Below are 24,788 nucleotides of genomic sequence, written 5' to 3'. Positions count from 1 at the left end.
TTTCAGTGGAATTATTTCTGCAAAGTTTTGAGAATACATGGCTACATCCCATCTCTGAGAGCATTTTAGGAAGTTTCTGTCAACCTAACCTGGAATCTCTGCATTATTGAAAAAATCACATTGATTTTGCTGATTCTTTTATTCTTTTTTCTTTGTGTTTCTCACACACAATTCTGATTTTCAGGAAAGTGGTGCAAAATTGTGTTTATTTCAATGCAAAAGTGATAGGGTCATCTTTAACTTTGTTCTTTTTTCACCCCCCCGCCTTCCATTTTCTCAGAGCAACATTTAAGTCAGCTTTTGCTGTTCAAACACAAGGCTAGCGCAATTTGTTTGTGATGGACAAAATGTGGATGTTGAGATCTCATTATGGCAGAGTATGTCATAGCCTAATTATTTCTTTTTTTCCTCTGTCATTTCTTTGTATAGGTGGAAAATGTTCGGTTACTTGATCGTTTATCTTCAAGAAAAGCTGCACTGGGAACTTTGTATTTAACAGCTACCCATGTCATATTTGTGGAGAATGGTTCTGAAGCTCGTAAAGAAACCTGGGTATGAATTTCTGTTTTTTTCAGTTAGCTGTAAGTGCGTGGCACTTTATTGATGGCAATTTGAAAAAAACTTGCAAAGTTTAGACATAGTAAATCAGTGCATATGGATGCTTTTATAACTTCAGAGCGTGTGAAATTCCAGCCTGGTAATTTTTGAAAATTGTCAATGGATTCTGGATATTGCAACACAGTAAGAGGAGTAGAAGGACCTTCACCGTACGAATACCAGATGTGTTTCTCTGAGAAACTGCCTCTGTAAACTACAGTGCTGTTCCTGTAGTCCAGGAAGAATTGAGGAGAAATGCTTCAAATGTGAATTACTACCTTGACTCAGTTGGCTCTTGCCTTTCTCTCTGACTGCTTGTGCTGGATTAATGATTTTGGTTTTTTAGTTGTTTTTGGTTGGGTTTTGTTGGTTTGTTGGTTTGGTTTTTTTCATGGTGTAGTATTTTGAGTTATGTATTTTGATGGGTCTATCTCAGAGCATGTCTATTTCATATGTTGTGTGTGTGTGTATATATATATAGGTACAGATATAGCTCTGGTGTCATACAATTTGAGGGTCTTTTATGTAGCTTAATTATGAATCCTTTGTCTGTTTTTGTACTAATTATTAACTCTATCCTCTTTTGGTCCCACTAGTGCCCTCCTGATTGTTACTGTAATGTTTCGTCTCATCTGATGCAGTATCAGGACTACCATTCTGCCAATGAGCAGCCCCAACATTTTAGCTTTATCTAACTGATGCTTGTTTATCTTTTAACGGTACAGGCAGATGAAAAGAGCTCTTTTTATGACAATTTTTAGCTTACACTAAAGCAAACAAACAAAAAGCTTTAGACAGCATGACCAGGCTAATGTTTGAGCAGCTGAAACACTCCAAGAGCTACTTTGTCTGTAGGTGATATATGAGGTGCTGCTTGAGCCTGAGGCTGGAGATAGGACCAAAACTGCAAGAGGAGTGTGGGTATTTTCTGAAACAGTAGTGAAAGCTGCTGTGTCTGCCCTGGCACATCATCATAAATAATTATTTTTCTTCCTTAACATTTGAATCACTTGGCATAACTGTTTTCAATTCCCACACAGGTTCTTCACAGCCAAATTTCCTCTGTTGAGAAGCAGGCCACCACTGCCACCGGTTGCCCATTGCTGATCCGTTGCAAGAACTTCCAGGTCATCCAGCTGGTCATCCCTCAGGAACGAGACTGCCATGATGTTTACATCTCTCTGATACGTCTAGCACGACCAGGTATGAGAAGGAAACTGTCACAAAAGTCCTTCCTCATGCTGAAGAGGGAGAATATAATGGAAGGAGCGTAGCTGGGCATCTTTGCACTTTGCAGGTTAAGAAAAAATGCTTTGTTAGAGATGTGTTGTGAGAGAAAAGGTCTCTGAGTAGATGAGCATATTAAAATAATCACTTATGGAGCAATGAAGAAAGTACATCATAACAAGTAGTTAATTCCATAAAGTATGTCATGAACTTTTGTTGAAAATGATACTCTAGGCTATCGCTGGCCATAAAATAAATTACAATGCTATTTCATGTGTAACTGTTGTTTACTGTATGCCTCGTGTAGGTGTGAATTTAGGAAAATACTGTCAAGTCTCTACATCTAGGGAATTTTCATGTTCCTGCTGTGACAAAAAACTTACGATGTATTTAGTGGCCATGTTAAGGTCTGAATTTCCCTTTCTGTGCTGTGCATAAATTTCTTAAAATCAGGGAAAACTTTGCAGCAAGTAGTTGCTTTATTCCACTGGACTGCCTGTGCCTATTATTACTTAGGTTTTGAATGTAGTCTTTTTTAATTTCTGAATTCAAATCAAGTTCTTTTTGAAACCTTTACTCTTTTTGATGAAAATCCATGAAAGTCCAACATCTGATCCTTTGCGTTATAGCGGCTTTCCTAAGAACCAGCTGAGAAGGCTTCTGGACTTTTTTGTTTTAAATGATAACTTATTTTAACAGTATGCAAATAAAATGTTCACCACACTCTGTACAAAACTGACAACATTGGCTTTAATTTGTATCTTGCTAGGAGAACACGAATTTTATCTATCTGTATAGAGGGGGAAAAAATTGCAGTCAGCCAGCACAGCTACTGAACTTTATAAAGTACCTTCTATAATTAGGATAGTTAGGAATAGTAATAATAAATTGGATAGTAGTAGTAATAATATGCAACTTGATAAAGTAACTTGATATGCTAGGTGATGCAAGATGAAAGTAATTGGAGAAATTTAAAAACAAATTCAGTCAGTGGTTCTGCTGATGTAAATCTGGATTAATTCCATGGGCCTCAGTGGCAAGTTCATGCATACTGGAAGGAATGTGATTCTGTAACACTCCTTGCCTGGAGCCAGGAGGAGGTGTGTGTACTGCTATGCACCAGAACAGGATGCTGGGATATGGACATACCTAATGATGAAGAGAAGAATAGCTATGAATACAAGTTCAGTGGCAGGCTGCAATGGATAAGAAGGTTCAAACAAAGATGATGCAATAAGAGCAGCATAGAATTAGCTCTTTGCATAGTTCAACTGCACTGTAGTTTTCTTTCTTCAGCAAAATATCCGATCTTCATGTGAGGCAGGATAAAATCTTGCTTACTCAAAATTAGAAGGCTCCGATTGCAAGTTGAGCCATATGTACCCTGAAAGTGCTCTGCTGTGTCTTTTTGTCTGGGCACAAAGCTGTACTTCCTTAAGGTAATACATTTACTCAGCATTATAAGGTACCCTTTACTCCATGAGGAGAAAATTTGACTCATGCAGGCTCTAGTTTTCATTCTCTGATGGTTTGTTTAATTCATTCCACCATATAGCTGAAGCTGAATGAAGCCCATCTTTTATACTGGCTTCTTATATTCTATGTTATGTGATGTCCTAGTTACAATAAAGGAGCAAAGTTGTGCTTGATTTTACTCTTGCCAGCTGTTAATAGCATTTTAATAAGGTCAAGCTGTCAGCTGAGTTTGGCAGTTTTGCTTAATTAAGGCATTTTGTGAAACAAGCTGACCTTAACAGTTATTACAGGTGTGTAGTGGGTTGACCCTGGACGGACACCAGGTGCCCACCAAAGCTGCTCTATCACTCCGCTCCTCAGCTCCATCATTAACCTCCATGGGCTGCAGGTGGACATCTGCTCCACCGTTAACATCCACGGGCTGCAGGTGGACAGCCTGCCTCACCATGGTCTTCATCACAGGCTGCAGGGGAACCTCTGCTCCAGCACCTGGAGCACCTCCTCCCCTCCTTCTTCACTGACCTTGGTGTCTGCAGGGTTGTTGCTCCCACTTATTCCCACTCCTCTCTCCAGCTGCAATTGCTGTTACACAGGTTTTTTTCCCCCTTCTTAACTCTGTTATCCCACAGGTGCTACCACCATTACTGATGGACTTGGGCTTGGGCTTGGGCTTGGCTGGTGGCAGGTCCTTCTTGGAGATGGTTAGCATTGTCTCTATTGGACATAGGGGAAACTTCTAGTGGCTTCTCACAGAAGCCACCCCTTTAGCCCCCTGGCTACCAAAACCTTGACACACAAACCCAATACAAGGTGTGATGGCAGGATTGCAGATGCTTATGGCAAAATAACTGAGAAAGATTAGGGAAGGTCCTATAAGTGCTGGAGAAGAGCTGATAACTGAGCTTTAAGGCACTGACTATTAATACTTTAACATTTTTGTTACCACCTCTAGATATCTTCATGTAATAATACTTGTAATGTTGAGTCAGACTTCTGTCATAAATAACCTTGATATATTTTAATAGGTGGATTTTTAAAGGCTTCTCACGTGCCTCTGAACAGCGGGTCTGGTTGTAAAGAAAATCCAGGTGCTTCTGACAACCAAGCAGTAAAAATAAGCGCTCAGATTGCTACCAAAAGCACTTTATTAAAATTATCTCAGATTGGATTTATGGATTATGCTAAAACTTCATGTTAGCAGATGAGAAATAAACCAGACTGTCTTCCTAATCTGTGCCATGACAGAAATTTGAAATCAGAGCATACAGGAAGAGTTTGAACTGTCAGATGATATGCAAAACATTTCTATCTCCTTACTCATGAATTTGTTGACTTTCAGTACTTTCCTGGCAGAGTTAATCTGGTTGTCTTTCCTTATGTTCATGCTTTTCTTGTGTGTATATACATTCATTTTAATTGAAATTTAGAAAACAAAATATAACTTAAATTACAGCTTTGAAGGACATAATCAAAATAAAAGAAACAAACTTTCTATAGAACAAGATAGAAGCTTTACTATTATTAATATTGTGGTTAGCTTTGTTGTTATTATTTTTGTTTCTATAACTTCCGTACTGTAGTATTCTAAGACACTGCTTATTAGGTACATATTATTAGAAAAAGAGTAGTATTTAAATTTACTGATTTTGTTAAAATTGTATTATGAAGCAAATGTATCACTGGGAAACTGTGAAGTCAGAGAGAACTCAGTTCTAAAGTTAAAAACCCATCGGTCAGACAGTTTTAGAGCAACAGAATGAAACATGCCCTCGTGACATAACAATATCTGAGGTAGCAATGAGAATGTTAAATTCAGGCTATATGCTGAATCATATCAGGGACAGTTGGCATTTAATGGCAATAGTGTCTGGCTGCCATTGGTCACCAGGGTTAAGACACTCGTTAGCATGAATAGGGATATGCTCCTAAAAAAAAGTTAAAAACTCCAGCACCAGCAAGTTTATTATATGGTCCTTGACCGAGGGTGACAGGTGGCATAGCTACTTAAACAAGTTCACGGTCATGATGAAATGATTGATGTAACATATGTTATTTTTATGCTATTACAACATCTGTATCATGAATGCCTTTGCTAATAATTCAAGGACAGAATTTTGCAATCCGCAAAATTAAAATTTCATTGAATCTATTGAAAACTTCCTTATTTAGGGACAAAGACTTCTGAGTTAGTCCATTTTTGGAAGATTGTGCTGCGTGCATATTGTTCAGATCTTTCATCTTTGTCACAGGACAGATGTTACGTTCATAAAGGGTTTTCTAAGCTACCTCTGGCCAGCAAATACTTTTGCAGAACAAGTGCTTATTCTGGCACTGACTTCAGTTTTCTTTGGGTGAAAGCATATTATCACTGGCATTTTGTCTTCATGTTAGGGGAGGGTTTTACGATTCAATAGAGGAGAGGTCTAGCAGAACAGTATACTTTAAGTTGCATTACTAATAAGGCAAATATATTGCAACGTATACAAGTAACAAAACAGCACTGTACTTCAAAGTATGCTTGAAAATAGTTATAAGCCAGGATATGGCTTTGTATAGCATATTATTTTAAAAGAGAAACTACGTAAAGGACAATATCAAATTTTTGGCTTTGAAGTATGATTTCAGCATGAGAAACCGGAAGTGTCTTACTGGTTTTGTTTGTTTGTTTGCTTGGTGTTTTTCAGTGAAATACGAAGAGCTGTATTGTTTCTCATTCAATCCAAAATTAGATAAAGAAGAACGAGAACAAGGCTGGAGGCTTGTGGACCTCACTGAAGAATATAATCGGATGGGTGTTCCAAACAACTATTGGCAGATTAGCGATGTAAACAGAGACTATGGAGTGAGTTGTTGTGATTTTTCTGTTACACAGGCTGAAAAGGGAATCAGCAGTCTGACTGTGGACTTCAGTAAGTGCTTAGATGCAGGATCCCTTTGTGCCCAGCACTGTACATACAGGTAGTAAGGTGCAGTTCTTCCATGCTTTTACATAAAAAGGCACATAGAGAGGAGGTGTCTTTAATACATGTGGAAATTCAGCACAGAGAACTTGTACACAGTAAGTTTGAAACAGTAGTGCTTGGCTGCTTGGGGAGAAGTTTAAATCATACTTAAATGTTACGTGTCTGAACAAGTGTTTCCCTGACATATAGGGTTATATAAAATTACTACTCAGTCATTTTAAGAAAAAAAAAGTTACTTGAAATAGTGGATTTGGCAATATTTTTTCCTATCTGGCCATTCTCACCGTCCTTTTGAAGCCTCTGGAATTGACTGAAAGTGCTTTCCACAGTCACCTGAGAGGTCATATCTCTTCCTAGCTGCCTGCTGTCCTGTCTAGTTCAGTCCTGTACAATTGAAGTCCTTAGAATATTAATTAATTGTGAGAAATAATAACAAAAATATTTTTGAAGGAAGTGTGTCCATGCACTCCATTGGCTTTGCTGCTGGAGCATATCCATATTCAGGAAGGCCTGTGAAGTTCTCAGAGAAGACTGAATGTGCTGTCAGGGTTTGTTTTCTTTTTGTTAAAACAAGCGGAAAAAATGTTTTAATCTCTTTCAAGATAAAGCGTAGGAAAAATGGCATCATGAAAAAAACCCAGTTGACCACAGCAGCATCTGTAACCACAAACCCTTTTCTTTCTCCTTCATTACATATCTTTGGCTCTCTCAGAACCTAATTTCTTCCTGGGCATCCTAATTCCTTTAGTCATCTCAGAAAGTCCCAGGGAGATACTGGATATGCTTTTGACCCCAGACAGAATGCCACAGGCAGGATCAGGAAACGGAAGTTAGACCAGGACCCATTTGTGGTCCCACTTGTCTCCAGAGGAACTTCTGGGCTTTTTTGCAGGCTTGTTGGGTTCCCTTCAGAAGTCATAGGCATTGTCAGGGCTGCTTGCCTTTTGGTATCCTCATTTTATACAGAATAATTTCTTTTCTCCAAGTCCCTATTTTTGTCATTATTTTTTTATTATTATCAGATTTGCTGGAAAATTTGGCTCTATAGTCCCATCCCATTATAAGAGAGGGGTGTTTGGGAACTTCACCCACTCCCATCCTTACTTCCTAATTCAGCTACAGAGGAAACCTCAGTTGTAAATACAACCTTGCTATACGTAATGGTGAATCTTTCCTGGTTTGAATGTATGGTCTACCTGTTTATTATTTGAGAAATGTAGGTGATGTATATACAATAATAAGGGAATATTCCCTGAGACTAGAGTTCCTTGGTATTTTGGTTTTGCTGTGAAGGTAGCTAATGTTAGTCGTATTTTGTAGACTAAATAGGCAGAGTTTCCTTTCACAGGTCTGTGACTCCTATCCTACGGAAGTGTATGTACCAAAGTCTGCGACTGCACACATCATAGTGGGGAGCTCTAAATTTCGGAGCCGAAGGCGTTTTCCAGCTCTTTCCTACTACTGCAAAGATAACAACGTAAGTGTGAATTTGTAGCTTTGAAGTGCTTGCTTATTTTGGCCTTGCTTTCATAATTCTTCTATTAAGCTTTCACAAGAAGAAATCAGTGTTCATTTAAAAAAAAATAAATTTAAAAGACGGTTAGTGTAGTCTGGTTATTGTGGTTTGTACATATGGGCACACACTGGAATTATGATTAGTTCATTAACAGGCATTTAATGCAGTCATTTAGACCCAGCTTCATCATCCAGCTGACACAAAAAGATGTGATCTCTGTATCGCAGGGAAGTGGAGTAGTAGAAGAGGTCCTGAAACATGGGGGGCAGAAGAGTGAAGGCCAGTAGCAGGGAGCTTAGCAGGTGATTGGGAGGAAAACAGAGCAATTTAGGACCTGGTAGCCACAGCGCGAGAGCAAGTCAATAAGGAGGAAAAACTATACTTGCAACAATTACAGAATAAGGAGTAGCATCTTCAGAAAAGATCTGTGAATAGACCCAAAAAAGATGAATGAAAGAGCTACCAAATTTTGGCTGAGCAGCGCGTCGTGTCTTTGTTAAAGAGACTCTCCCTGCCCATTAGAGTGATGAGTGCCACCTTCTCCTCTCCATGACAGATGTTCTCAGGGCTGAGTGATGAACTCCCATGATTGTCTGTAATCATTTGGAAAAAAACTTCTACCTAGACTATTTGCATTTCTGTTTCTGGCAGCTGAGGTAAAGGAAACCCTTGGATTGAAAGATCCTGCGGACTGGGTGTTCTTACATTTCCGTCCTAGCCCCCTAGGGACTGGCTTAGCTCAACTGTCATTACCATTTAGGAGGATGATGTCCCCTTTGTACTCCCAAAGGATTTATGTGTCTAATATCTCCTGTTTCAATCCCAGGATGGCAACTGCATCACTAGGTCTTCCCTAGTCCTGAGGGATAGCCAGGACTTCCCAAGAGACAGAGCTAGTGTGGGATTACAGGGTGTCTGTAGAGTTTGCCACGCAGGATGGGAGATATTTCCATAGGATGTCACAAGCAGGAATCATAAGCTATAGTCTCCATGGAAATCTTATCTTTACAGTGGCCCCTATCGTAGGTTTTAGCTTTAGAAGGAAGAAATGAGACATTATTTTGACATCTTCTTTACTCCTTATTTTATCAGAATTCTGCTTCCATAAAGATCTATGAATATGACAACAAAACTGGAGGACAGGAGGATTTAAGTAGTAAATACTGCCTCTGCATAAATTCCATATTATCCTTAATATTTCATTAGGGCCAAAATTTTCAAAGTTAATCACTTTGCATAATCAGGTAAGTCCAAATATAGATATCTAGGATTCAAAACACTTGGATATTTCCAAATCTCAGTGAAAGAAAAGGTCTCAGGTATCAGCTAGATTCCAATATGTAGTGATCCAGCTTGGATGAGTTTCATGGTTTTAGCCTGAATGTTTTCCCTGTTGTGGTTGGAGTTCAGATTAAGGTTCAGACCACCAGGATCTGACGTATTGTGTTTAATCCTGGATCCTTCATGGTTCAAAGGGCTGGGGAAAGGGTTGGGAATGTTGGAGGAAATACCTCTGTGAGTTTGGAGGCTGGCATGAGTTGCCAGATAATAGAGTACTGGGCAGGAGTGGGGTAAGATTTGTGATGGTAGATGTTGAACAGCTGTGGTGACAGCAGGTTGGGAAGAAGTCTGCTGCATGCAGGGGAGACGAGTGCCACTCATTTAGTCTTTCAGACCCAGAACTTTCCCATAGCTCTTTGGTACTGACAAATTCAATGTGACACCTTACCCTGTGTCTTACAGGATCTGTGTGAATATGGTAAGATCAAATTCTGGAACTGCCTGTTGAGTCTGTGCAATAGCAAAACATAACCCTCTCTTGCCCTATTCTTAATCAGAGCCCAAGATATTATAGACCTATGTGCTCATCCTAAGCAATTGACCTGGGTCAGCAGGAGGTGATTTCTGTATGGATATTGTGTGTAATGATTCCCACTCATGATATCTAGTGCTCACTAGGTCAGTTTATCTTCCTCTGGTTTTGCAGTACTGGCAGTGCGGTTATCTCTTAAACTGGGGCTAAACTTGATCTTAACCCCAAGCCTAATTTGCAGACAAGCCATTCTCCCATACTGGTGCCAGCACATAGTTTAGCCTTTTGTGCTTCCAGGAAGATAAAACGTAATGGGCTTCAGCACATACTTTCCTGAATCCTTCATCCACTACCCTAACTTCAACCTTAATCTTGAGGGCCATATCTGCCTTGTGTATGGTACACAATGGATGAGAGAGAAATGTCTTTTATTAAAATGACAGGTTGTGGAGATATTCATATGTATCTTTTGCTTCATGCAAAGAAGGTAGAAGCATATGTTAAATCACTGGAATGTGTGCTCATCAGCAGGTGAGATGCTCGATAACTAATAATCTGTTTGCAAAAACTATTAATAAAGTGTGAACAGGCACAATTCAGGCTTTCTGTATTAAAGATGCATGACTACTGATAGTTCAAAGACTTGGCTGAAAATGAGCACGTCCCTTCTCACAGTAATAAATAATCTGTAGGGCAGTCCGCATGGGTCACGACATTCAGCAGGCAGATTCTTTTCATGCTTACATTCAGTGCTTAGAAAGTGCATGTATTAGCCCCTTGCCCTCTACAAATCTAGCTGCCCTCTGCCTAGCAGAAATAAAACCCTCCCTGCTCATCCATTTCACATTCTGTTCCTTCTTACCCAGTTTCATCTGGAGGTCTGATCCTGATGGGTCTGGGGAGAAGCTCTCTTGATTGATTAATAACTGTGCTCCAGGAGTCAAGCTGCCTGACCCACTTCCCATGCAGTAAGGTCTATCTCCAGAGGCAGTGCTAAAAATACACCACCACCAGTGATCTATCCAGCTGCATGTTATGCATTTTTGTTTCCTGGACTCGTGGTGTCTCAGGCTGTTTAGTAAAGCATGCGCTGGTGTAAGCTGGGCGCAATCAGTAGCCTCACCAGTAAGTGTGAGTGACAGCGCAAAAGGACCCATTCTTCATGCTACACCAGTGCTGTCGTGATTGCAACGTTGTACTTGTCACATCCTCTAGAGACCACCTTTCAGGAGTTATTTTACATTAGGGAAATACTATATTTAAAATAACTCTAAAATTTGGATTCAAGACTAGACCTGAGCCAGTGGGGTTGTATTGTTTAAATATTTGCTTGCCTTTTAAAGATGAACTTGTTTATTAACACGTAATTCATTTTACCATTCTGCCCTTCCCACGTAACTGTACTAATGAGCTGTTTTGTATAGGCTGTATCTGCTGTTCCGGATGCTAAATAATTTCTGCTTAATAACTATGTTGACTTTTGTTTGTTTGTTTGTTTTTCTGCAGGCGTCCATATGTAGAAGCAGTCAGCCTTTATCTGGCTTTAGTGCTCGATGCCTTGAGGATGAGCAGATGCTCCAGGCCATTAGAAAAGCAAACCCAGGAAGTGATTTCCTATACGTTGTTGATACTCGGCCCAAAGTAAGTACAGTCAATTTCTTGCATGTAGCAAGACTGAACCTGGGCTGGATACATTAGGAAAGATGCACAGCCCAAATGACTGACCATAGTTCTCATCTTAGTTGCACCTATGTAACTCCACAGGTAAATCAGGATTTATCAGGGGAATCTTAACTGGGAATCTTGCCCACATTTTTATCTCTTAGAGGATTTTTTTCTTTACACTGAACTTTTCTCTTTTTTGTTCTTAACAAAATGTCAAGATACAGAACAGTAAATAACTTGGAATAGAATTGTTTCCACACAGAGGAGCTATCAGTAACTATATTACTGATGAGGTTAACGAAAAACAATTCCCATTATAAAACTGTATTTACAGTTTTAAATATACAATTTTAAACTATATTCTAATGTTGCAAACCTCTGCCTGCTTATGTGGGAATATTTCAACGACCTCTGCATAAGGCTAAGGAAAGACCATTTACTGAGGTGACAAGGAGTCTTTGAATCTGACCTTCTTTGAATATCTCCAGCACTTTTGTGTTTTTGAGAGAGAATCTGAAATATGGTAAATAGCGATCTCAGGTGCCATATCTCATAATTGACTAAAATCTTTAGCCAAGATAAAAGCTTTAGAAAAAATTATGCTGTGCAGAAACAGTGAAACTCAGTAATGATCTAGAAGAGGTTGGGAGCTAAAAAAACTTTGTGTCCAAATTTGGCATGCCAGCAAACAGCTCAAGGTGATAAGAGCTAGATAGGCTTCAGTGTCTGGAGGTGGGAGCAGGGATATATTCTTTCTCACACCGTTGATAGCTTCCCTGTTGTAGTTACCAAAGCATCTGAAGAAAAGAAACCGAAGGGGCAAATCTCCACAAAATCCCTGGTAGATCTAGGGTGAGCTATAGCAGCGGAAGAGGAAAAAAGAGAGCAAAGGTTTGAGGAAAAGGAACAAACGAGGAAGCTCTTTCAGCATCCTGAGATGAGGAGACAGAGCCTGAAAGGGCAGGGTGGCTAAAGCTGAGAAACATGAGGAATGGAGCGAGGAAGGGCAAACCTGGCAGAGCTGGAGCAGGAACAAGGGACCTGCCTGGTTGGTGATGGTCTGAAGGCCTGGGGGCTGGTGGGAAAGTGCTGAGCACTCACAGCTGTAATGGGAGGCAGCAGCCAGAAAAACAGGGTCTTGGCATGTCTCATTGCACTTTGTCATTTGGTGTCTACTTTGACCTTCAGTTCCCTCTTTTTTCCTGCAAAGACGAGGATGGTACCGCCTTACTTGCAGTCTTGATGCAAGTGAATCATGATGAGCACTAGGAAAGGATTGGTATGTTTGTGTTCAGAGCAGGCTTTGGATAGGAAGCACAGACCTGGCTGCCTAAATAATGCTTGTTTAATAGTTTTCTGTATGTGATAATATTTATACCTTAGCATTTCCTGGCTGATGATATTCGTACTCTTCCATAATTAAGGAGGTTACTCATTGATGGGATTTATTACTAATGACTTACTGACTTGGCTACTAATGATGTTTTGCAAGGTAGTAACAGGAAGGATCCATCCTGTAAACTTTTCTGGTAAATTACTATGATGAGACACCTCCTGTAAGCAGTGAAAAGAACCTGTTCTTCAAGGGGAGAGAGTGAAATTGGCTCGCTTAGCCATGAACGATGGCATATTTCAGCAATATGGCTTCTTCAGGAGCTAGTCAGCAAATGAAAACTGTTTGTTTTAATTTAATTTCTCTGGGGGGGAAAAAAGAAGTTTTGATGTAACGACATTTGTATGCAAAGATTCCTAGTTATCTCTCTGTGCTGCAAGAATGGACGGATTTTCTAAAGATCCTGTGATCCCAGGTGCCAAACGCAGCCTTGTTACAGCTGTTACAGATAATTTTGCAGTTCCTGATGCATGTATAAATCTAGAGCATGTAGGAAGTGAGAGATATCAGTGCAAGCTGTTCCTGGCATTCCTCAGGGAACCTTTAACAAATGTAAAGGTAAGTTAAGTTATTGAGTCTGGTGCAAGTGCTCTAGGAAGCTAAAAAACTACCTGCCTCTTCTCTCACCAGAACTGGTTCCTTGCAAAGATGATCAATATTAACGGACCAGGGAATTCAGCATTCCCAAGAGCTATTCATATGCTGTCCCTCGTTGCGCTTGATAATCTTCAAAAGAAAAGCTTTGGCTGCGGAAGAAAGCTTTGTTTCCACTTCATTTAAATACACCAGGATGGCCATATGCAGAGCTTTTCTTAGGCTACTGTCTCTCTTCATATTCTCCTTCCTCTACATGTTTACAGAATAAACTAATATAAACTTACTGTTTATGAGTAAAACAAATTACTTCTATAACTTTTTATAATAAGACAGGAATCGGTTATCCTCCACATGAAAGAAGATGCCAGGAAACCTGGCAAGCGAGGTCTGTTCCCGTTAGAGGTTGTCTCCTCGTATTCACTGAGATTAAGCGAGGACAGGCACAATTTAGAGAGCTTTGCAACAACTACTTTAAGAGCAACAGATGGAATTTTGGTAGGTGATGTGGAAAACTTGTTAGTAAATATTGTGGCAGCTGCAAAGTTTGGCAACTGACAATATTTAAAATAAATGAGTGTCAGAAAGCTCTGCAAATTTAACCTTATATTTATTTGCTTTTAAAGAGGGCTATTTCAGACTGTCTTAATAAAGGATTTCTGTGATAAAATTGCTCTGCGGCAGAGACAGTTAATAGCATTTATTTTACTGAGGATTAGGTCAGTCAGGGGCTAGATGTTTTTCATTTAGCGTTTCAGGGGTCTGTGGTGTCTTGGACTCACGTGCACAGATCTTTCTTCCTGAAGCTATATGCTATTGCAGAGAGACGCTGCTTCATGTTGTTTATGTTAGAACACTGATGTCTACTTCAAAAGATAAAGATTAGGATTCAGCAGATAATTTTTATCTTTCTAGCAAGTCACACTGAGGACTGTGTCCTTAAAGGACATGCTGTTCACAGGCTGTATCTTTTTTTTGTTGTTCATTGATAGTCAAAACATGAGCAGACTGCTGGTCGATAGACCAGATTCTTTTTTTGCCTGCACTTTTTCCAGAATGGCATACTACAAGTTAAAAGAAGTTTTACACAAGACCTGAGTAAATGAAAAATGCTGGATTTTTTGCCTAGGTTTGCATCTGAGAATATGGTTCCTTCTGTTGTATCATGAAATTCATGCAATGTTTCAAATCCTAATGGTGGTCCACAAATGTAACTATGTACTCCTATTGCCAAGTTCTGCTGCTCATGGGAATGGATGCGCTAGAAAGTGTGAAGATGGGAAAAAAATCCCCTATCTTCACATATTAAATTGGACAGAATAAAAGAATTGAAAAGTGGTCTCACCCGTCTGTTTTCTTAGCATCTAAAATTAAATTCTAATGGCATAAAAAGCTTTTAGTCTTTAGCTGTTTCCTTTGAAATTTAAGAGGTCAAATTTCGTCCATGGAAAGCTATTTTGACATACGATGTAAAAAAGCTAGACTTGTTCATCTTGGTTGGAGATAAGTTGGCAGCAGACAATCAGTCCTGCTCAATTGCATGCATTTAGCTCCAAATTAAAATTTAATATCGGGAATATGTGCGTTTAGGGTGGAAGAGATCAGGAAGAGACACATTCTTGTCTATCCCATGATATCATTAGCCGAGTACTGAATATATTATTGTGAGTTTCAGGAGTGACCACAGAAGCAGCAAATCAATAGTACTGCCTGCGATATTGGGAAATAAACTGCAAATGGAGTTATCTGCACAGCCTCTTGTCCCCATGGCGATGCCTAAGACACACATTGTTTTGGTATCTCATGAGCACGGGCTCTCACTGCAATGAAGATGAGTCTCTTTTTGTCCAACTGATGCCTCATAAGGTCTCTCCAAAAGCTTTGTTAGTGCTCTCCAGTCTGGATGTGCAGTATCCATTGTCGTTTAATTCTTAAATCTTTCCTGAGCAGAAGCTGTTAGTCCACCTTGGAGTGGAGGTTCTGCCATGTGGGATGCTTTGTTATTCCTGAAGCCTTCATATTTCTTGGGAAGTTCAGCCTGCATTTCATAAGAGAACATGCACTTTGTGCAAAAAGGCAGTTTCTTTCTTGAAAAGTGAGATTGGACAGTGAGATTTACCTATAGGAAATAAAAAAATAATTAAAAAAAAAATCATAGATAAGGTGTTAAAGTAAAAGTACTTAATTCATTTCTATCAGCTCTAGTTTTCAGCACTGAGATCAAAATTTGGCATAAGGGGCTTGGCAGATAGTTTTTGTTCCCCCCAAGAATTTCAAAGAGGGCCGGGGGGGAAATAAGCATTTAAAAAACTCCTTAATTTTATGCTTGGGAAAGCTGAACTAAAGAAGCATTTAGTGACTTTCCCATGCCAGGAGGCAAGTAACAGATTCAAAGACAAAACCCTGGCTTCCAGTTGAATGTATTGTTTGCCGAAGCATAGCAAAATATTTGATAGCGCTGCATTGCAAATGCAAATATTTGTGGTAATTTAGTCAATTTAAATCTTTTGTGGTCTTTCACAACTAGACCCACGATACTATAAACATAGGAAAAACTACTCCAACTCTCTCTTCATTATTCCAAACTTCGAAGAAGGAAGCTGTATCAACTTTTGGTTCATTTGAGCAGTAAAACACTCTAATTTGGGCAACATTGCAGTGTGCGTATGTGATGAAACAGTGGCATGGCAGATAAGACACTGCCACCTCCTGGGTGCGTTCTGCTAGTAAACAACGCTGATCAGAAATGAAATCAGAACAGCCTTTTGAAAACAAATGAAAGCCTTTATGCTCTTGCAGAGGAGTTAATGCTCAAGGTGCGTGAAATAGAGGTCAGAGCCTCAGCAACCCAGCACCCTGCAATGGGCTATGAACAGTTCCCCAATTCCTAACCCATTGTGTTGACACTCCGATAAATGCTTCCTGTTTGTGCCTGGCTTAAATCACTCAGATTTATTGCAGTAGACCATGAGCTTTGTTTTGAAAAGAATGTGTTTGCTACTGCTTTTCATCCAATTTTCCCTAAATTTTTCAGCTCAATGCAATGGCAAACAGAGCAGCAGGGAAGGGATATGAAAATGAAGACAACTACTCCAACATCAAGTTTCAATTCATAGGCATCGAGAACATCCACGTCATGAGAAACAGTCTGCAGAAAATGCTTGAAGGTAATACTCTTCCTCATTGAAAACTAGAGGAAAGATTAGATCCTTCTGTCACATAAATCAGGGTAACTGCTCTGAAATCAGCAGCAGTGAAAATGGGTATGAGAAGGGAGCTCTGCATAGTGTGCTGCATGCAGCTGCCTGCTGGCGAGTGGGACTCGTGCAGCGGCGCAACTAGTAGGGATTTCCTAATTGTGCAAACACCTTGTTTCATGGGTGAAATCCAGGTATCGTTTACTTTAATGGCAAAATTCATTTGACTTCCATCCACCTTACTTCTGCTACTTTGTCTTTTGCAGTTTACATTGATGCTATAATGAAAAAAATCACTTATGCTGACTTTGATGCTAGTGGAAAACATGGGAATTTTTTTTAAGCTCAGAAAACCTATGGTTTGATTTTTGTATGTGGTCAATAAGGTAGTCATGCATTTTAGACTGGAATTTTAATAGAAATTTACTCATGCCCTGTATAGAACATGTTACATCAGGTTTGTGTATGAAACTCACAGTCAATGGGTGTAACGATTGAGCACCTTCATAATCCCATGGAAATTAATAATAATTGCTTTATAAATACTTATCAGTGTATAAACAAGTACATCTGTACTGCCATTTAATATTTGGAGTAGATTACTCTTTAGAGGCCTTCTGTGAAAGGGGTAAGAATAAATAAGCCACCCTTGGCCCTCAGCGTCTTGTTGATTTTCACTCCACTCCACAGTATTTACTTCATGTATATCATCAACACCTTCTCTCACCTCCTGGATCAGCTTGATGTGCTATTCTCGGTGAATATGTGAATTTTAGATCTAAGAAGGGCTTACGTTTTCTATGACAGAGCTGTGCTCTATTTTCAAATGAGAGCAGTTTATGAAAACCAGCAGTAAAGTTGGTGCAGGTACAACAGTCACTCTCTTCATGACTTATTTTGACTTAATTCCTTGGTCTAAGGGTCTTGGGAAAGAAAATAGAAGGATTTTTAGTTCATTACAAAGCCTCGTTTGGCTAGGAGAGAGGCTGGGTGAAGAAACCTGTCACTTTATTTATTCGGTTTAAGACCATCAAAGTCAAAATAATAAACAACCAGCCTGGCTGCATGGGACAGTGCTGTGTACTATTTTTGAGCCAAAAGTTCATGAGACAGGCCCAAACTGACATATAACAAGGTAATTTCTAGTGCATTGAACACTTCTGGCAGCTTTGGGGGGGCATTACTTCTTAGCTTCTATTTTTACATGAGCCATAGGCTCAAAACATCTGCTTTTTTCATTGGTTTTATATTTGCTATGTTGAAATCTCATATTTAGTGACCTGGCTGATAAGATTAGAAATTAGTGAAGTTAAATCTGCAATTTCAAGCGTTTGAGCCTTTCAAGTATTTTTTTTTTTTAAAAAAACCTCATGACTTTCAGTGTAGGAGCAGGGCTTTTCTCATGGAAGGGGCTGCATATTTTTAATCTTTTTCCATTCGTAGTAGTGTCCCTTCATCCCTTCATCTGCTTCCCTTGGGGCCTTTAAAATGGTATTTACTACCTGACTTGCACATACGAAGGGAACCAGAACCAAAAAGGCCGCCAAGGACAATGATAATATAATTTAATATGGCTTTAAATTTCTATCAAGGAGTACTTAAAACACACCTGGGTCAATCTTTAAGGTAAAACGTCACATCATACTACAAGCATTGCAAGATATGTCTGACGATCGTGATCTGTTGTGAGATGTTACAAGGTACCTAAAAACCTTTGAAAAGACACATGAGGCTGATGAAAACTGATTTTTGTTTAATGTGTGCTGTATTGTTGCTTGGAAGCACGGAAAAGAGGACAAGGTCTGATGTGTTGCAGGAGTGCAAGGGCAGTTTTATCCAACTCACTGGAATTAAGCAGAAGTGAAAGTTGGAGGATCTTTTTCACATGAGAGACTGCAGACGGTTTTCAATATACAATTTTAAATAACTTCCAATGCTGAGGAAATTTGAACGAAAATTGATTATTCAGTTTTCCATTGGAAAATGCACTTATATTAGGGATGTGTTCTTTTCAATGATGTTTCTTTAGGAAAAAGCCGAAGAAATTAATTTATACTTATAATAATGTCAATAATGTATTTGAGTAGGTAAAAATTTGGTTTCAGCTTTGTGATTTTACTGACTTTCATTCTAGCAATTTTATTTATCTTAACTTTAACATGTGTTTACTTTTGTATAATGTTATTTTGGCAAAATATATCAGCCTTATAAAATGATTAAATTTGTAGGATAAGGAGATTTTTTTCAGAATATGCAAAACATTTTGAGATTTGACTGTACTCTGGAAGTAAAATGCATTTCAACATGCTGGAATTTCCTTCCAGAAAGAAAAAAAAGTTTTACTTTTGTCTCTGCTGCCTCATATTGCTTTAGTATACTATTGATTTTTTTTTTCATTTAAAGAGAGGTGTATGTGAAGACCCTTGTGATAATTCTGATCCTGTGCATAACCTCCTTGAAATAATTTTTAATATTAGAAGGAAATGTTGCACAAGGACTTTTCTCAGTAAAGATTCAAGGGCTGGCCGGGGCTGCTGGTTGGCACGCGTGATGGGGCGAGTTTGCCATACATCCAGGGGCCAACCACGACTTGAGCCCCATTTGTTGCGCGTTGAAATGATGACCGCATATGCTCCCTCTCTATATTTAAACAGCAAATATGAACTTCTCCTCCCCTCATACCAGGAGCAGTAGTTGCTGATGTAAGAGCAGCCCTCTGATCCTTGGACTTCAGTGAGAGATCACCCAGGAAGAGGGCCTGACGGTTTGGCCCATGGCATTTACTCCTTCCTCTACTGATGGCCGTCCCACCAGAAATGGGGGAACTGGTCCAGCATCCCCCTCTAGTACTTTTGCTGGTGGAAGAGGCCGGCTCCACCATGTGTCCTGGTTCTTCCTCCCCTCCTGGGGACAGGAGCACCCCTGGATTGCTATGAGCCCTGCCCAGCGCGGGTCTTGATTGCTATGAGCCCTGCCCATGTAGCAGGTCTTATTTCTCCAAGATTTTGGTACCTTTTCTGCGGAGATGCCTTTTCCCCTTAGAATCAGCCTCTTAATTGAATTCATAATTGAATTCAGTATTAAGGTCCAGATCAGTAGCCAAAAATTATGTGAAATACACAGTGTATGCCTTTAGGACAGTCTGAACTTTGCTCAGTGAAGTGGTCAGTAAATATTGACTCAAATTTGGTAGTGGGAATGAGCAAAGCACTATTTCAGCCTTACCTTGGGCTTTTGTAAACAGAGACAGCAGCTTCAGCCAGAATTCAGCTACTAATTAGTCATGCTTCCATCTGCACAGGAGCATTAAGCATGTGAAAAGCTGTTTGCTTTCACTGCTGCTATCTGTGCATTTTTATAAATATCCTTCAGAAATGACTTTTAAAATAACCATCTGGAAGAGGCCCTACGTACAAAGATTGCGAGGCTTGGTATGGACACATTAGGCTATTTTGCCTCTGAATTAAATAGAGTTAAGACAGCCAGATATGTTCAGCAGTGGTATAAACTCTGGCTTTGGCTTGTAAAATTAAATCACAATTACTTTGAAGAAAACTAAAATTATGCCACTGGCCATAATTAATTGAGTCTTTTAGAAGATTACCAGAGGACAAGAGACCTACTAAGACATTATTAGTTCACAGATCTAATCTAATAATCTAATAATCTAATAGTTAATCACAGATTAACTCAGTAAAAATGATGACATTTTTTCACTGTATTCCTTAAATTAGTTTCACTGGTTAATATCTTTTTGCTTAAAAGACAGTACAGTTCTACATGGATCAAAATAAATGTGTAGGCTACTTATGGGGTGAATTTAGTATCTCACTCTTGAAAATAGATTGCACCAAATATTTTTGAGTATTTGCTTGCTGCTGGATTGAGGTATCTGAATTGGATTCTGATTGCCCTTTTTTTCTTCTGATGTCACAAACTCTGTAATGTTAAAAAAAAAGACACTTGCCTCCAACAGGATAGAAACTTAATGTTGTAAAAACTGTGAATTATGGCTTTTATCTCACCATCAGAACACTTTCTGACTACAAGCGATGTTTCGCTAAGGTTTCATTCAGGGATGGAGAACTGTGGAGTGAATCGCTTTAGCTCAAACCCCATCGTCTGTGGTGATGCTGATGGCTGGGTTTGGTGGGCAGCCCAGCAAGCGTGGCCAGCAACAGGAGGCTGTGGCACCATTTAGGTGGATGTCTGCCTGTCCGACAGCAGAAATCATGTTTTCCGCCTCCAAGCCCTCATTATTATACATATATACATGTATATATACATATTATACATCATATATATACATGATCCCCTCTCAGGGGTTTGAAAACTTTGCTCCCAACACAGTTTTGGAAAATCTGTGCTGCACAGAAGGATGTATTTGGCAAACTGTTTGTTACAGGCTTTGTAACAGCTTCTTTTTTTTAACTTAAATCAACATATTGGGTAAAATTTGACCCAGCCTCGTTTCTTAAATATATGCTTTTTTACAATGGTAAAGTTTGACTGTGAAGTAGCCATTCTTTTCATAGATGAACGTTTTAGATGGGGATATCTGAAGAGATAACTCTTAGGTTGAACAGTCAGTGAAAGCTTAAGGGACTATAATTAGTGTAAGATGTAACTTGTTTTGCAGTTTGTGAGCTGAAATCGCCTTCAATGAGTGACTTTCTCTGGGGCCTAGAAAATTCTGGCTGGCTGAAGCATATCAAAGCGATTATGGATGCTGGCATTTTTATTGCAAAGGTAAAGTGTGCAAAATGAGAACAAAACTTGTACTAACCAGATACAGACAGCGAGGATCAAATTCTCTGCTTGTGGGTAACTTCTGTTACCTTCAGCGACGTTGTATCTGGAAAAAAAACCAACATCTTGCAATGCTTCATATATGAGGACAGACGATTCTTAGGTGCTGCCTTGTGGACATTTTGCTAATTTGGTAAAAAGTTTGTGTTCTTTTCACCGAAGAATTCAAATGTGCCAAAGCCTCTACTACCCTGTATCTTGTTATGCCGGGTATTTGAAGGTCCTTACTTTAGTCCCCAGCAGTGATTGTCACCGTGTCTTTCCCTGTTTCCCCTGCCTCCTCCACTGGTTTCTGGACATGTTCTTTGGTGAAGGTTTCTGTTCAAGCACTACTTCTTCACATGGTAGTTGTAATATAGGAATATTAGCTACTGTGTTTTCCCCTCTGATTTATTTAGCAACCAGCTAAATGCACCTCCTAAACCAACTCCTGTGTATTACCATGGCCAAACTCTCCAGCAGCTTCTACTCTTACATACTCAAAAACTGATTCAGTAAACAGTTGTTGGCTTTGGTAAGAAATTATTTCTCCTAATCCCACACAAAGTAGTGCAGGTATTTGCCATCTACCAACAGGAGTTTAAATTTTATTACCCCCTTCCTTGTGCTCTGCCTTTTAAGGTTTCAATTCTTATTTTTGAGATTACTATTACAATTTCTTATGGGCCATTTTATTCACGTGACCTGCTAGATATGACTGTATGGATGAAACATGACGGGTTTCTCTCCTCAGTAACTGCTTCTTTCTCCTGCTTTGCTTCTCCCTGCTCAGCGGGCAACTGCAGTTTCTTACTGCTGCGGGATAAATGCACATGTTATTATTTCTCCCAGCCCTACTAGCTTTCATTAGCTTTTAAAAATCAGGTCATTTTACATTAGCTCGACGACAACTTTTCCCCAGTGGCTAGTCTTAAAATACTGTCCAAAAAAATTTATCCTTTGTCCGTGTGCTTGCTAGCCTCGTGCCTCCTCAGGCAGGCACTTTGAGCCGTTCTTATTTGTGAGGTTCCCAGTTCTGTTGTTGGTCTCCTGCCCACAGGGGTTCTATTTTGGTAGAATCTACTTGTCTCTTGAGATAAACATAGATAATTTATTATTATTCCTTGTTCCCTATTAAGTCCAAACTTAACTTAAATGTTTGTTTTTCTAAGCCGTATCTTTCCTAACCTATTTTATTTCTCTGCTTTCTAAATTTTGTTCTCTTTAGAAATGACAAAGGCCAAACCCCTTAGAACTTAAAAAAACCCCCTCAAGTTCCAAAAATAATGCAATACTTCGGAGAACTTAGTACGATCTCTTCTATATGTGTTTGTGTATAAAATGGGATCCTCTTTCCCCAGTTATTTACATTAAGTGAGTAAGAGCATTAACTGCATCTGAATCTGCTTTAGGTAGTTGTACCTCTCTGGCAAGTTGAAGTATTTTAATTTAAATGGATCCCACATCCTCCTGTAGTGGAGCGTGAACAGGTGACGCTGCAACCACCATAGTGCATGGGATGGGATGAGATTAAGACATTTCAAATGAGAGAAATAACACTCAACATAATTAAAAAACTCTGTGGCAGAGTTAAAAAAAAAGAACAAGGTTTCCCAGTTCCCTAATGAATGCTCTCTATGTTGCACTGTCTCGCTGTTCCTCTCTTACCATTGCCTTTCTCCCTGCTTGTGGAATTTCTGACTGTTTCTGTACCCGTAGGCTGTGGCTGAGGAAGGTGTGAGTGTGCTTGTTCACTGCTCTGATGGCTGGGATAGGACAGCCCAGGTGTGCTCTGTAGCGAGCCTTCTATTGGATCCGTATTACAGAACTATGAAGGGATTCATGGTAAGCAGGTTCTCTTTCACAGAGTAAATAAAGTATTACGGCATCATTTAGTATTAATATCTTTAGCTTTAATGGAAAAGAAACTTTCCTTAAATATACCTTTTTCATTTTCTTTCTTTCTTTCTTTTTTTTTGTTTTGAAGTAGGAAGGAAAGTTTTTTTTTGTCCAAGTTACAGTCTCCCAATTTCCATATGAAATGTTACCAAAGGTGGGGATCATTTGGCCACCTGTTTATTTCTTTCCTAACTTTGACCAAGAAACTCTCTGGCAGCCCAAGGAGCTTTCCTGCAAGCGAGAGTTCGTATTCGTTTCAGGGATCAGTGGAGTTTTGAGTGTCAGAAGCATGTGCTCCCGAGATTACAATGAGTGCCTATGTTGGAAAATCTGTTCCTTTCCCGAACAAACCAGCACTGGTTAAGGATCTAGGAATGCTTATCAAGTTACTGATCACACGTGAAAGAGATGTTTGAGACATTTTTAGGTTCTATTTTAGAAAATGATGAATCAAGCTAATTGAAGCTGCGCTGAAATACTGGCATCCCATCTGTGTCTGTGAAGAGCGCTGCATTCTCTTGAGCTGGCAGCAGTGCTTATTGTTCGTTATTTTCCTACTTACTCGAAAAATTATCTGGGATTCTAATACCACTCGCTTACATCATTCTTGCTTGTCACTTTTCTGCTTATTCTAAGAATTAACTGGAATTCCAGTACTGCTTGTTTACTCCCCTCTTCTGCCTGCTTCAATGTGTGTCAGCTCTGCTCCGCAGCACTGAATGCAATATTCTCATTTTAGGTGTTAATTGAAAAAGACTGGGTTTCCTTTGGTCACAAATTTAACCACAGGTAAGGCAGTGCTAAGGTTTTTCTGTATCTATTTTTACGTAGTCATTATCCACTGCCATTCCAATTTTACTTCCTTGTTGCCTTACAAAGCATATCAACAGAATGCCCTCCGGAAATTGCCATACCCTTTTCTCCTACTATATAATTTAGCTGCCTGGAAAAATGGAAGCAAAATATTTTCATATCAGTCTTTTCTTATCTATGCACTCCAAGATTGCTCTCGGGAATCCCAAGTGCTGGTCTTGCAGTTGCTACGAGCACTGTGAGACCCACGTGGGAGAAAAGTAGTGTGTATCTGGCTTGGAAAATCCCTTTGGATTCCAGCAGATCTTTCAGTAAAGCCAAGACTCCCCACCTAAGGCCCTGTTCAGTAAAGTCTACGTCTTCCAGGACAGTATTTAAACTTAGGCATGTCTGTGAGTTATCTATTATGTAAAATATGCTCCTTCTATTACACTCTGTTCTAATGAAAACAGTAGGATTTGTTCAGAAGCATCAGCTAAAGCAAAGCAGAGCGTCATCTATTTGGACAAGTTATTTTGTACGTCCAATTATGTAAATGCTATCATGTAATGAGAATGCTTGAAGACTTTATAGATTTGAACATGGATAAATATACACGTTTTCTTTTTCTTGTATTTCATTTTAGTTTCTGTAAAAATGACAAATGCAATTTTTATATCAGAGTTTAATTACATTATATTGTTTGATTTGAATATAAATGTGTTGTAATTTCCAAAAAACACATCAAAACTTTCAAGAAATCTGTACAGCTCCACACCACTTGTGAAATTCCAGCAGGAATTACTACATTTAACATAAAAATGTCATATGTCTGTTATTATCAGTGGTGAAAGGTATTATGAAATGT

General features: G+C 39.3%; 1 protein-coding gene across 3 annotated transcripts in view; it reads left to right on the top strand.

Annotated features, from left to right (window-relative positions):
- MTMR7 (myotubularin related protein 7) overlaps positions 1–24,788 on the top strand; it is a 49,925-nt gene that overhangs the window by 18,005 nt on the left and 7,132 nt on the right. For all 3 annotated transcript variants that reach the window (XM_074588164.1, XM_074588163.1, XM_074588162.1), the window contains 9 exons: positions 430–552; positions 1,638–1,800; positions 5,985–6,142; positions 7,612–7,740; positions 11,099–11,233; positions 16,279–16,411; positions 21,081–21,190; positions 22,949–23,074; positions 23,868–23,917. In XM_074588164.1, coding sequence (XP_074444265.1) covers positions 430–552; positions 1,638–1,800; positions 5,985–6,142; positions 7,612–7,740; positions 11,099–11,233; positions 16,279–16,411; positions 21,081–21,190; positions 22,949–23,074; positions 23,868–23,917 — 1,127 coding nt within the window. The remainder of the gene's footprint in view (positions 1–429; positions 553–1,637; positions 1,801–5,984; positions 6,143–7,611; positions 7,741–11,098; positions 11,234–16,278; positions 16,412–21,080; positions 21,191–22,948; positions 23,075–23,867; positions 23,918–24,788) is intronic.

The sequence above is a fragment of the Larus michahellis genome, chromosome 5, assembly GCF_964199755.1.
Source record: "Larus michahellis chromosome 5, bLarMic1.1, whole genome shotgun sequence".
NCBI lineage: Eukaryota > Metazoa > Chordata > Aves > Charadriiformes > Laridae > Larus > Larus michahellis.
This window is presented reverse-complemented; position numbering and strand designations above follow the sequence as displayed.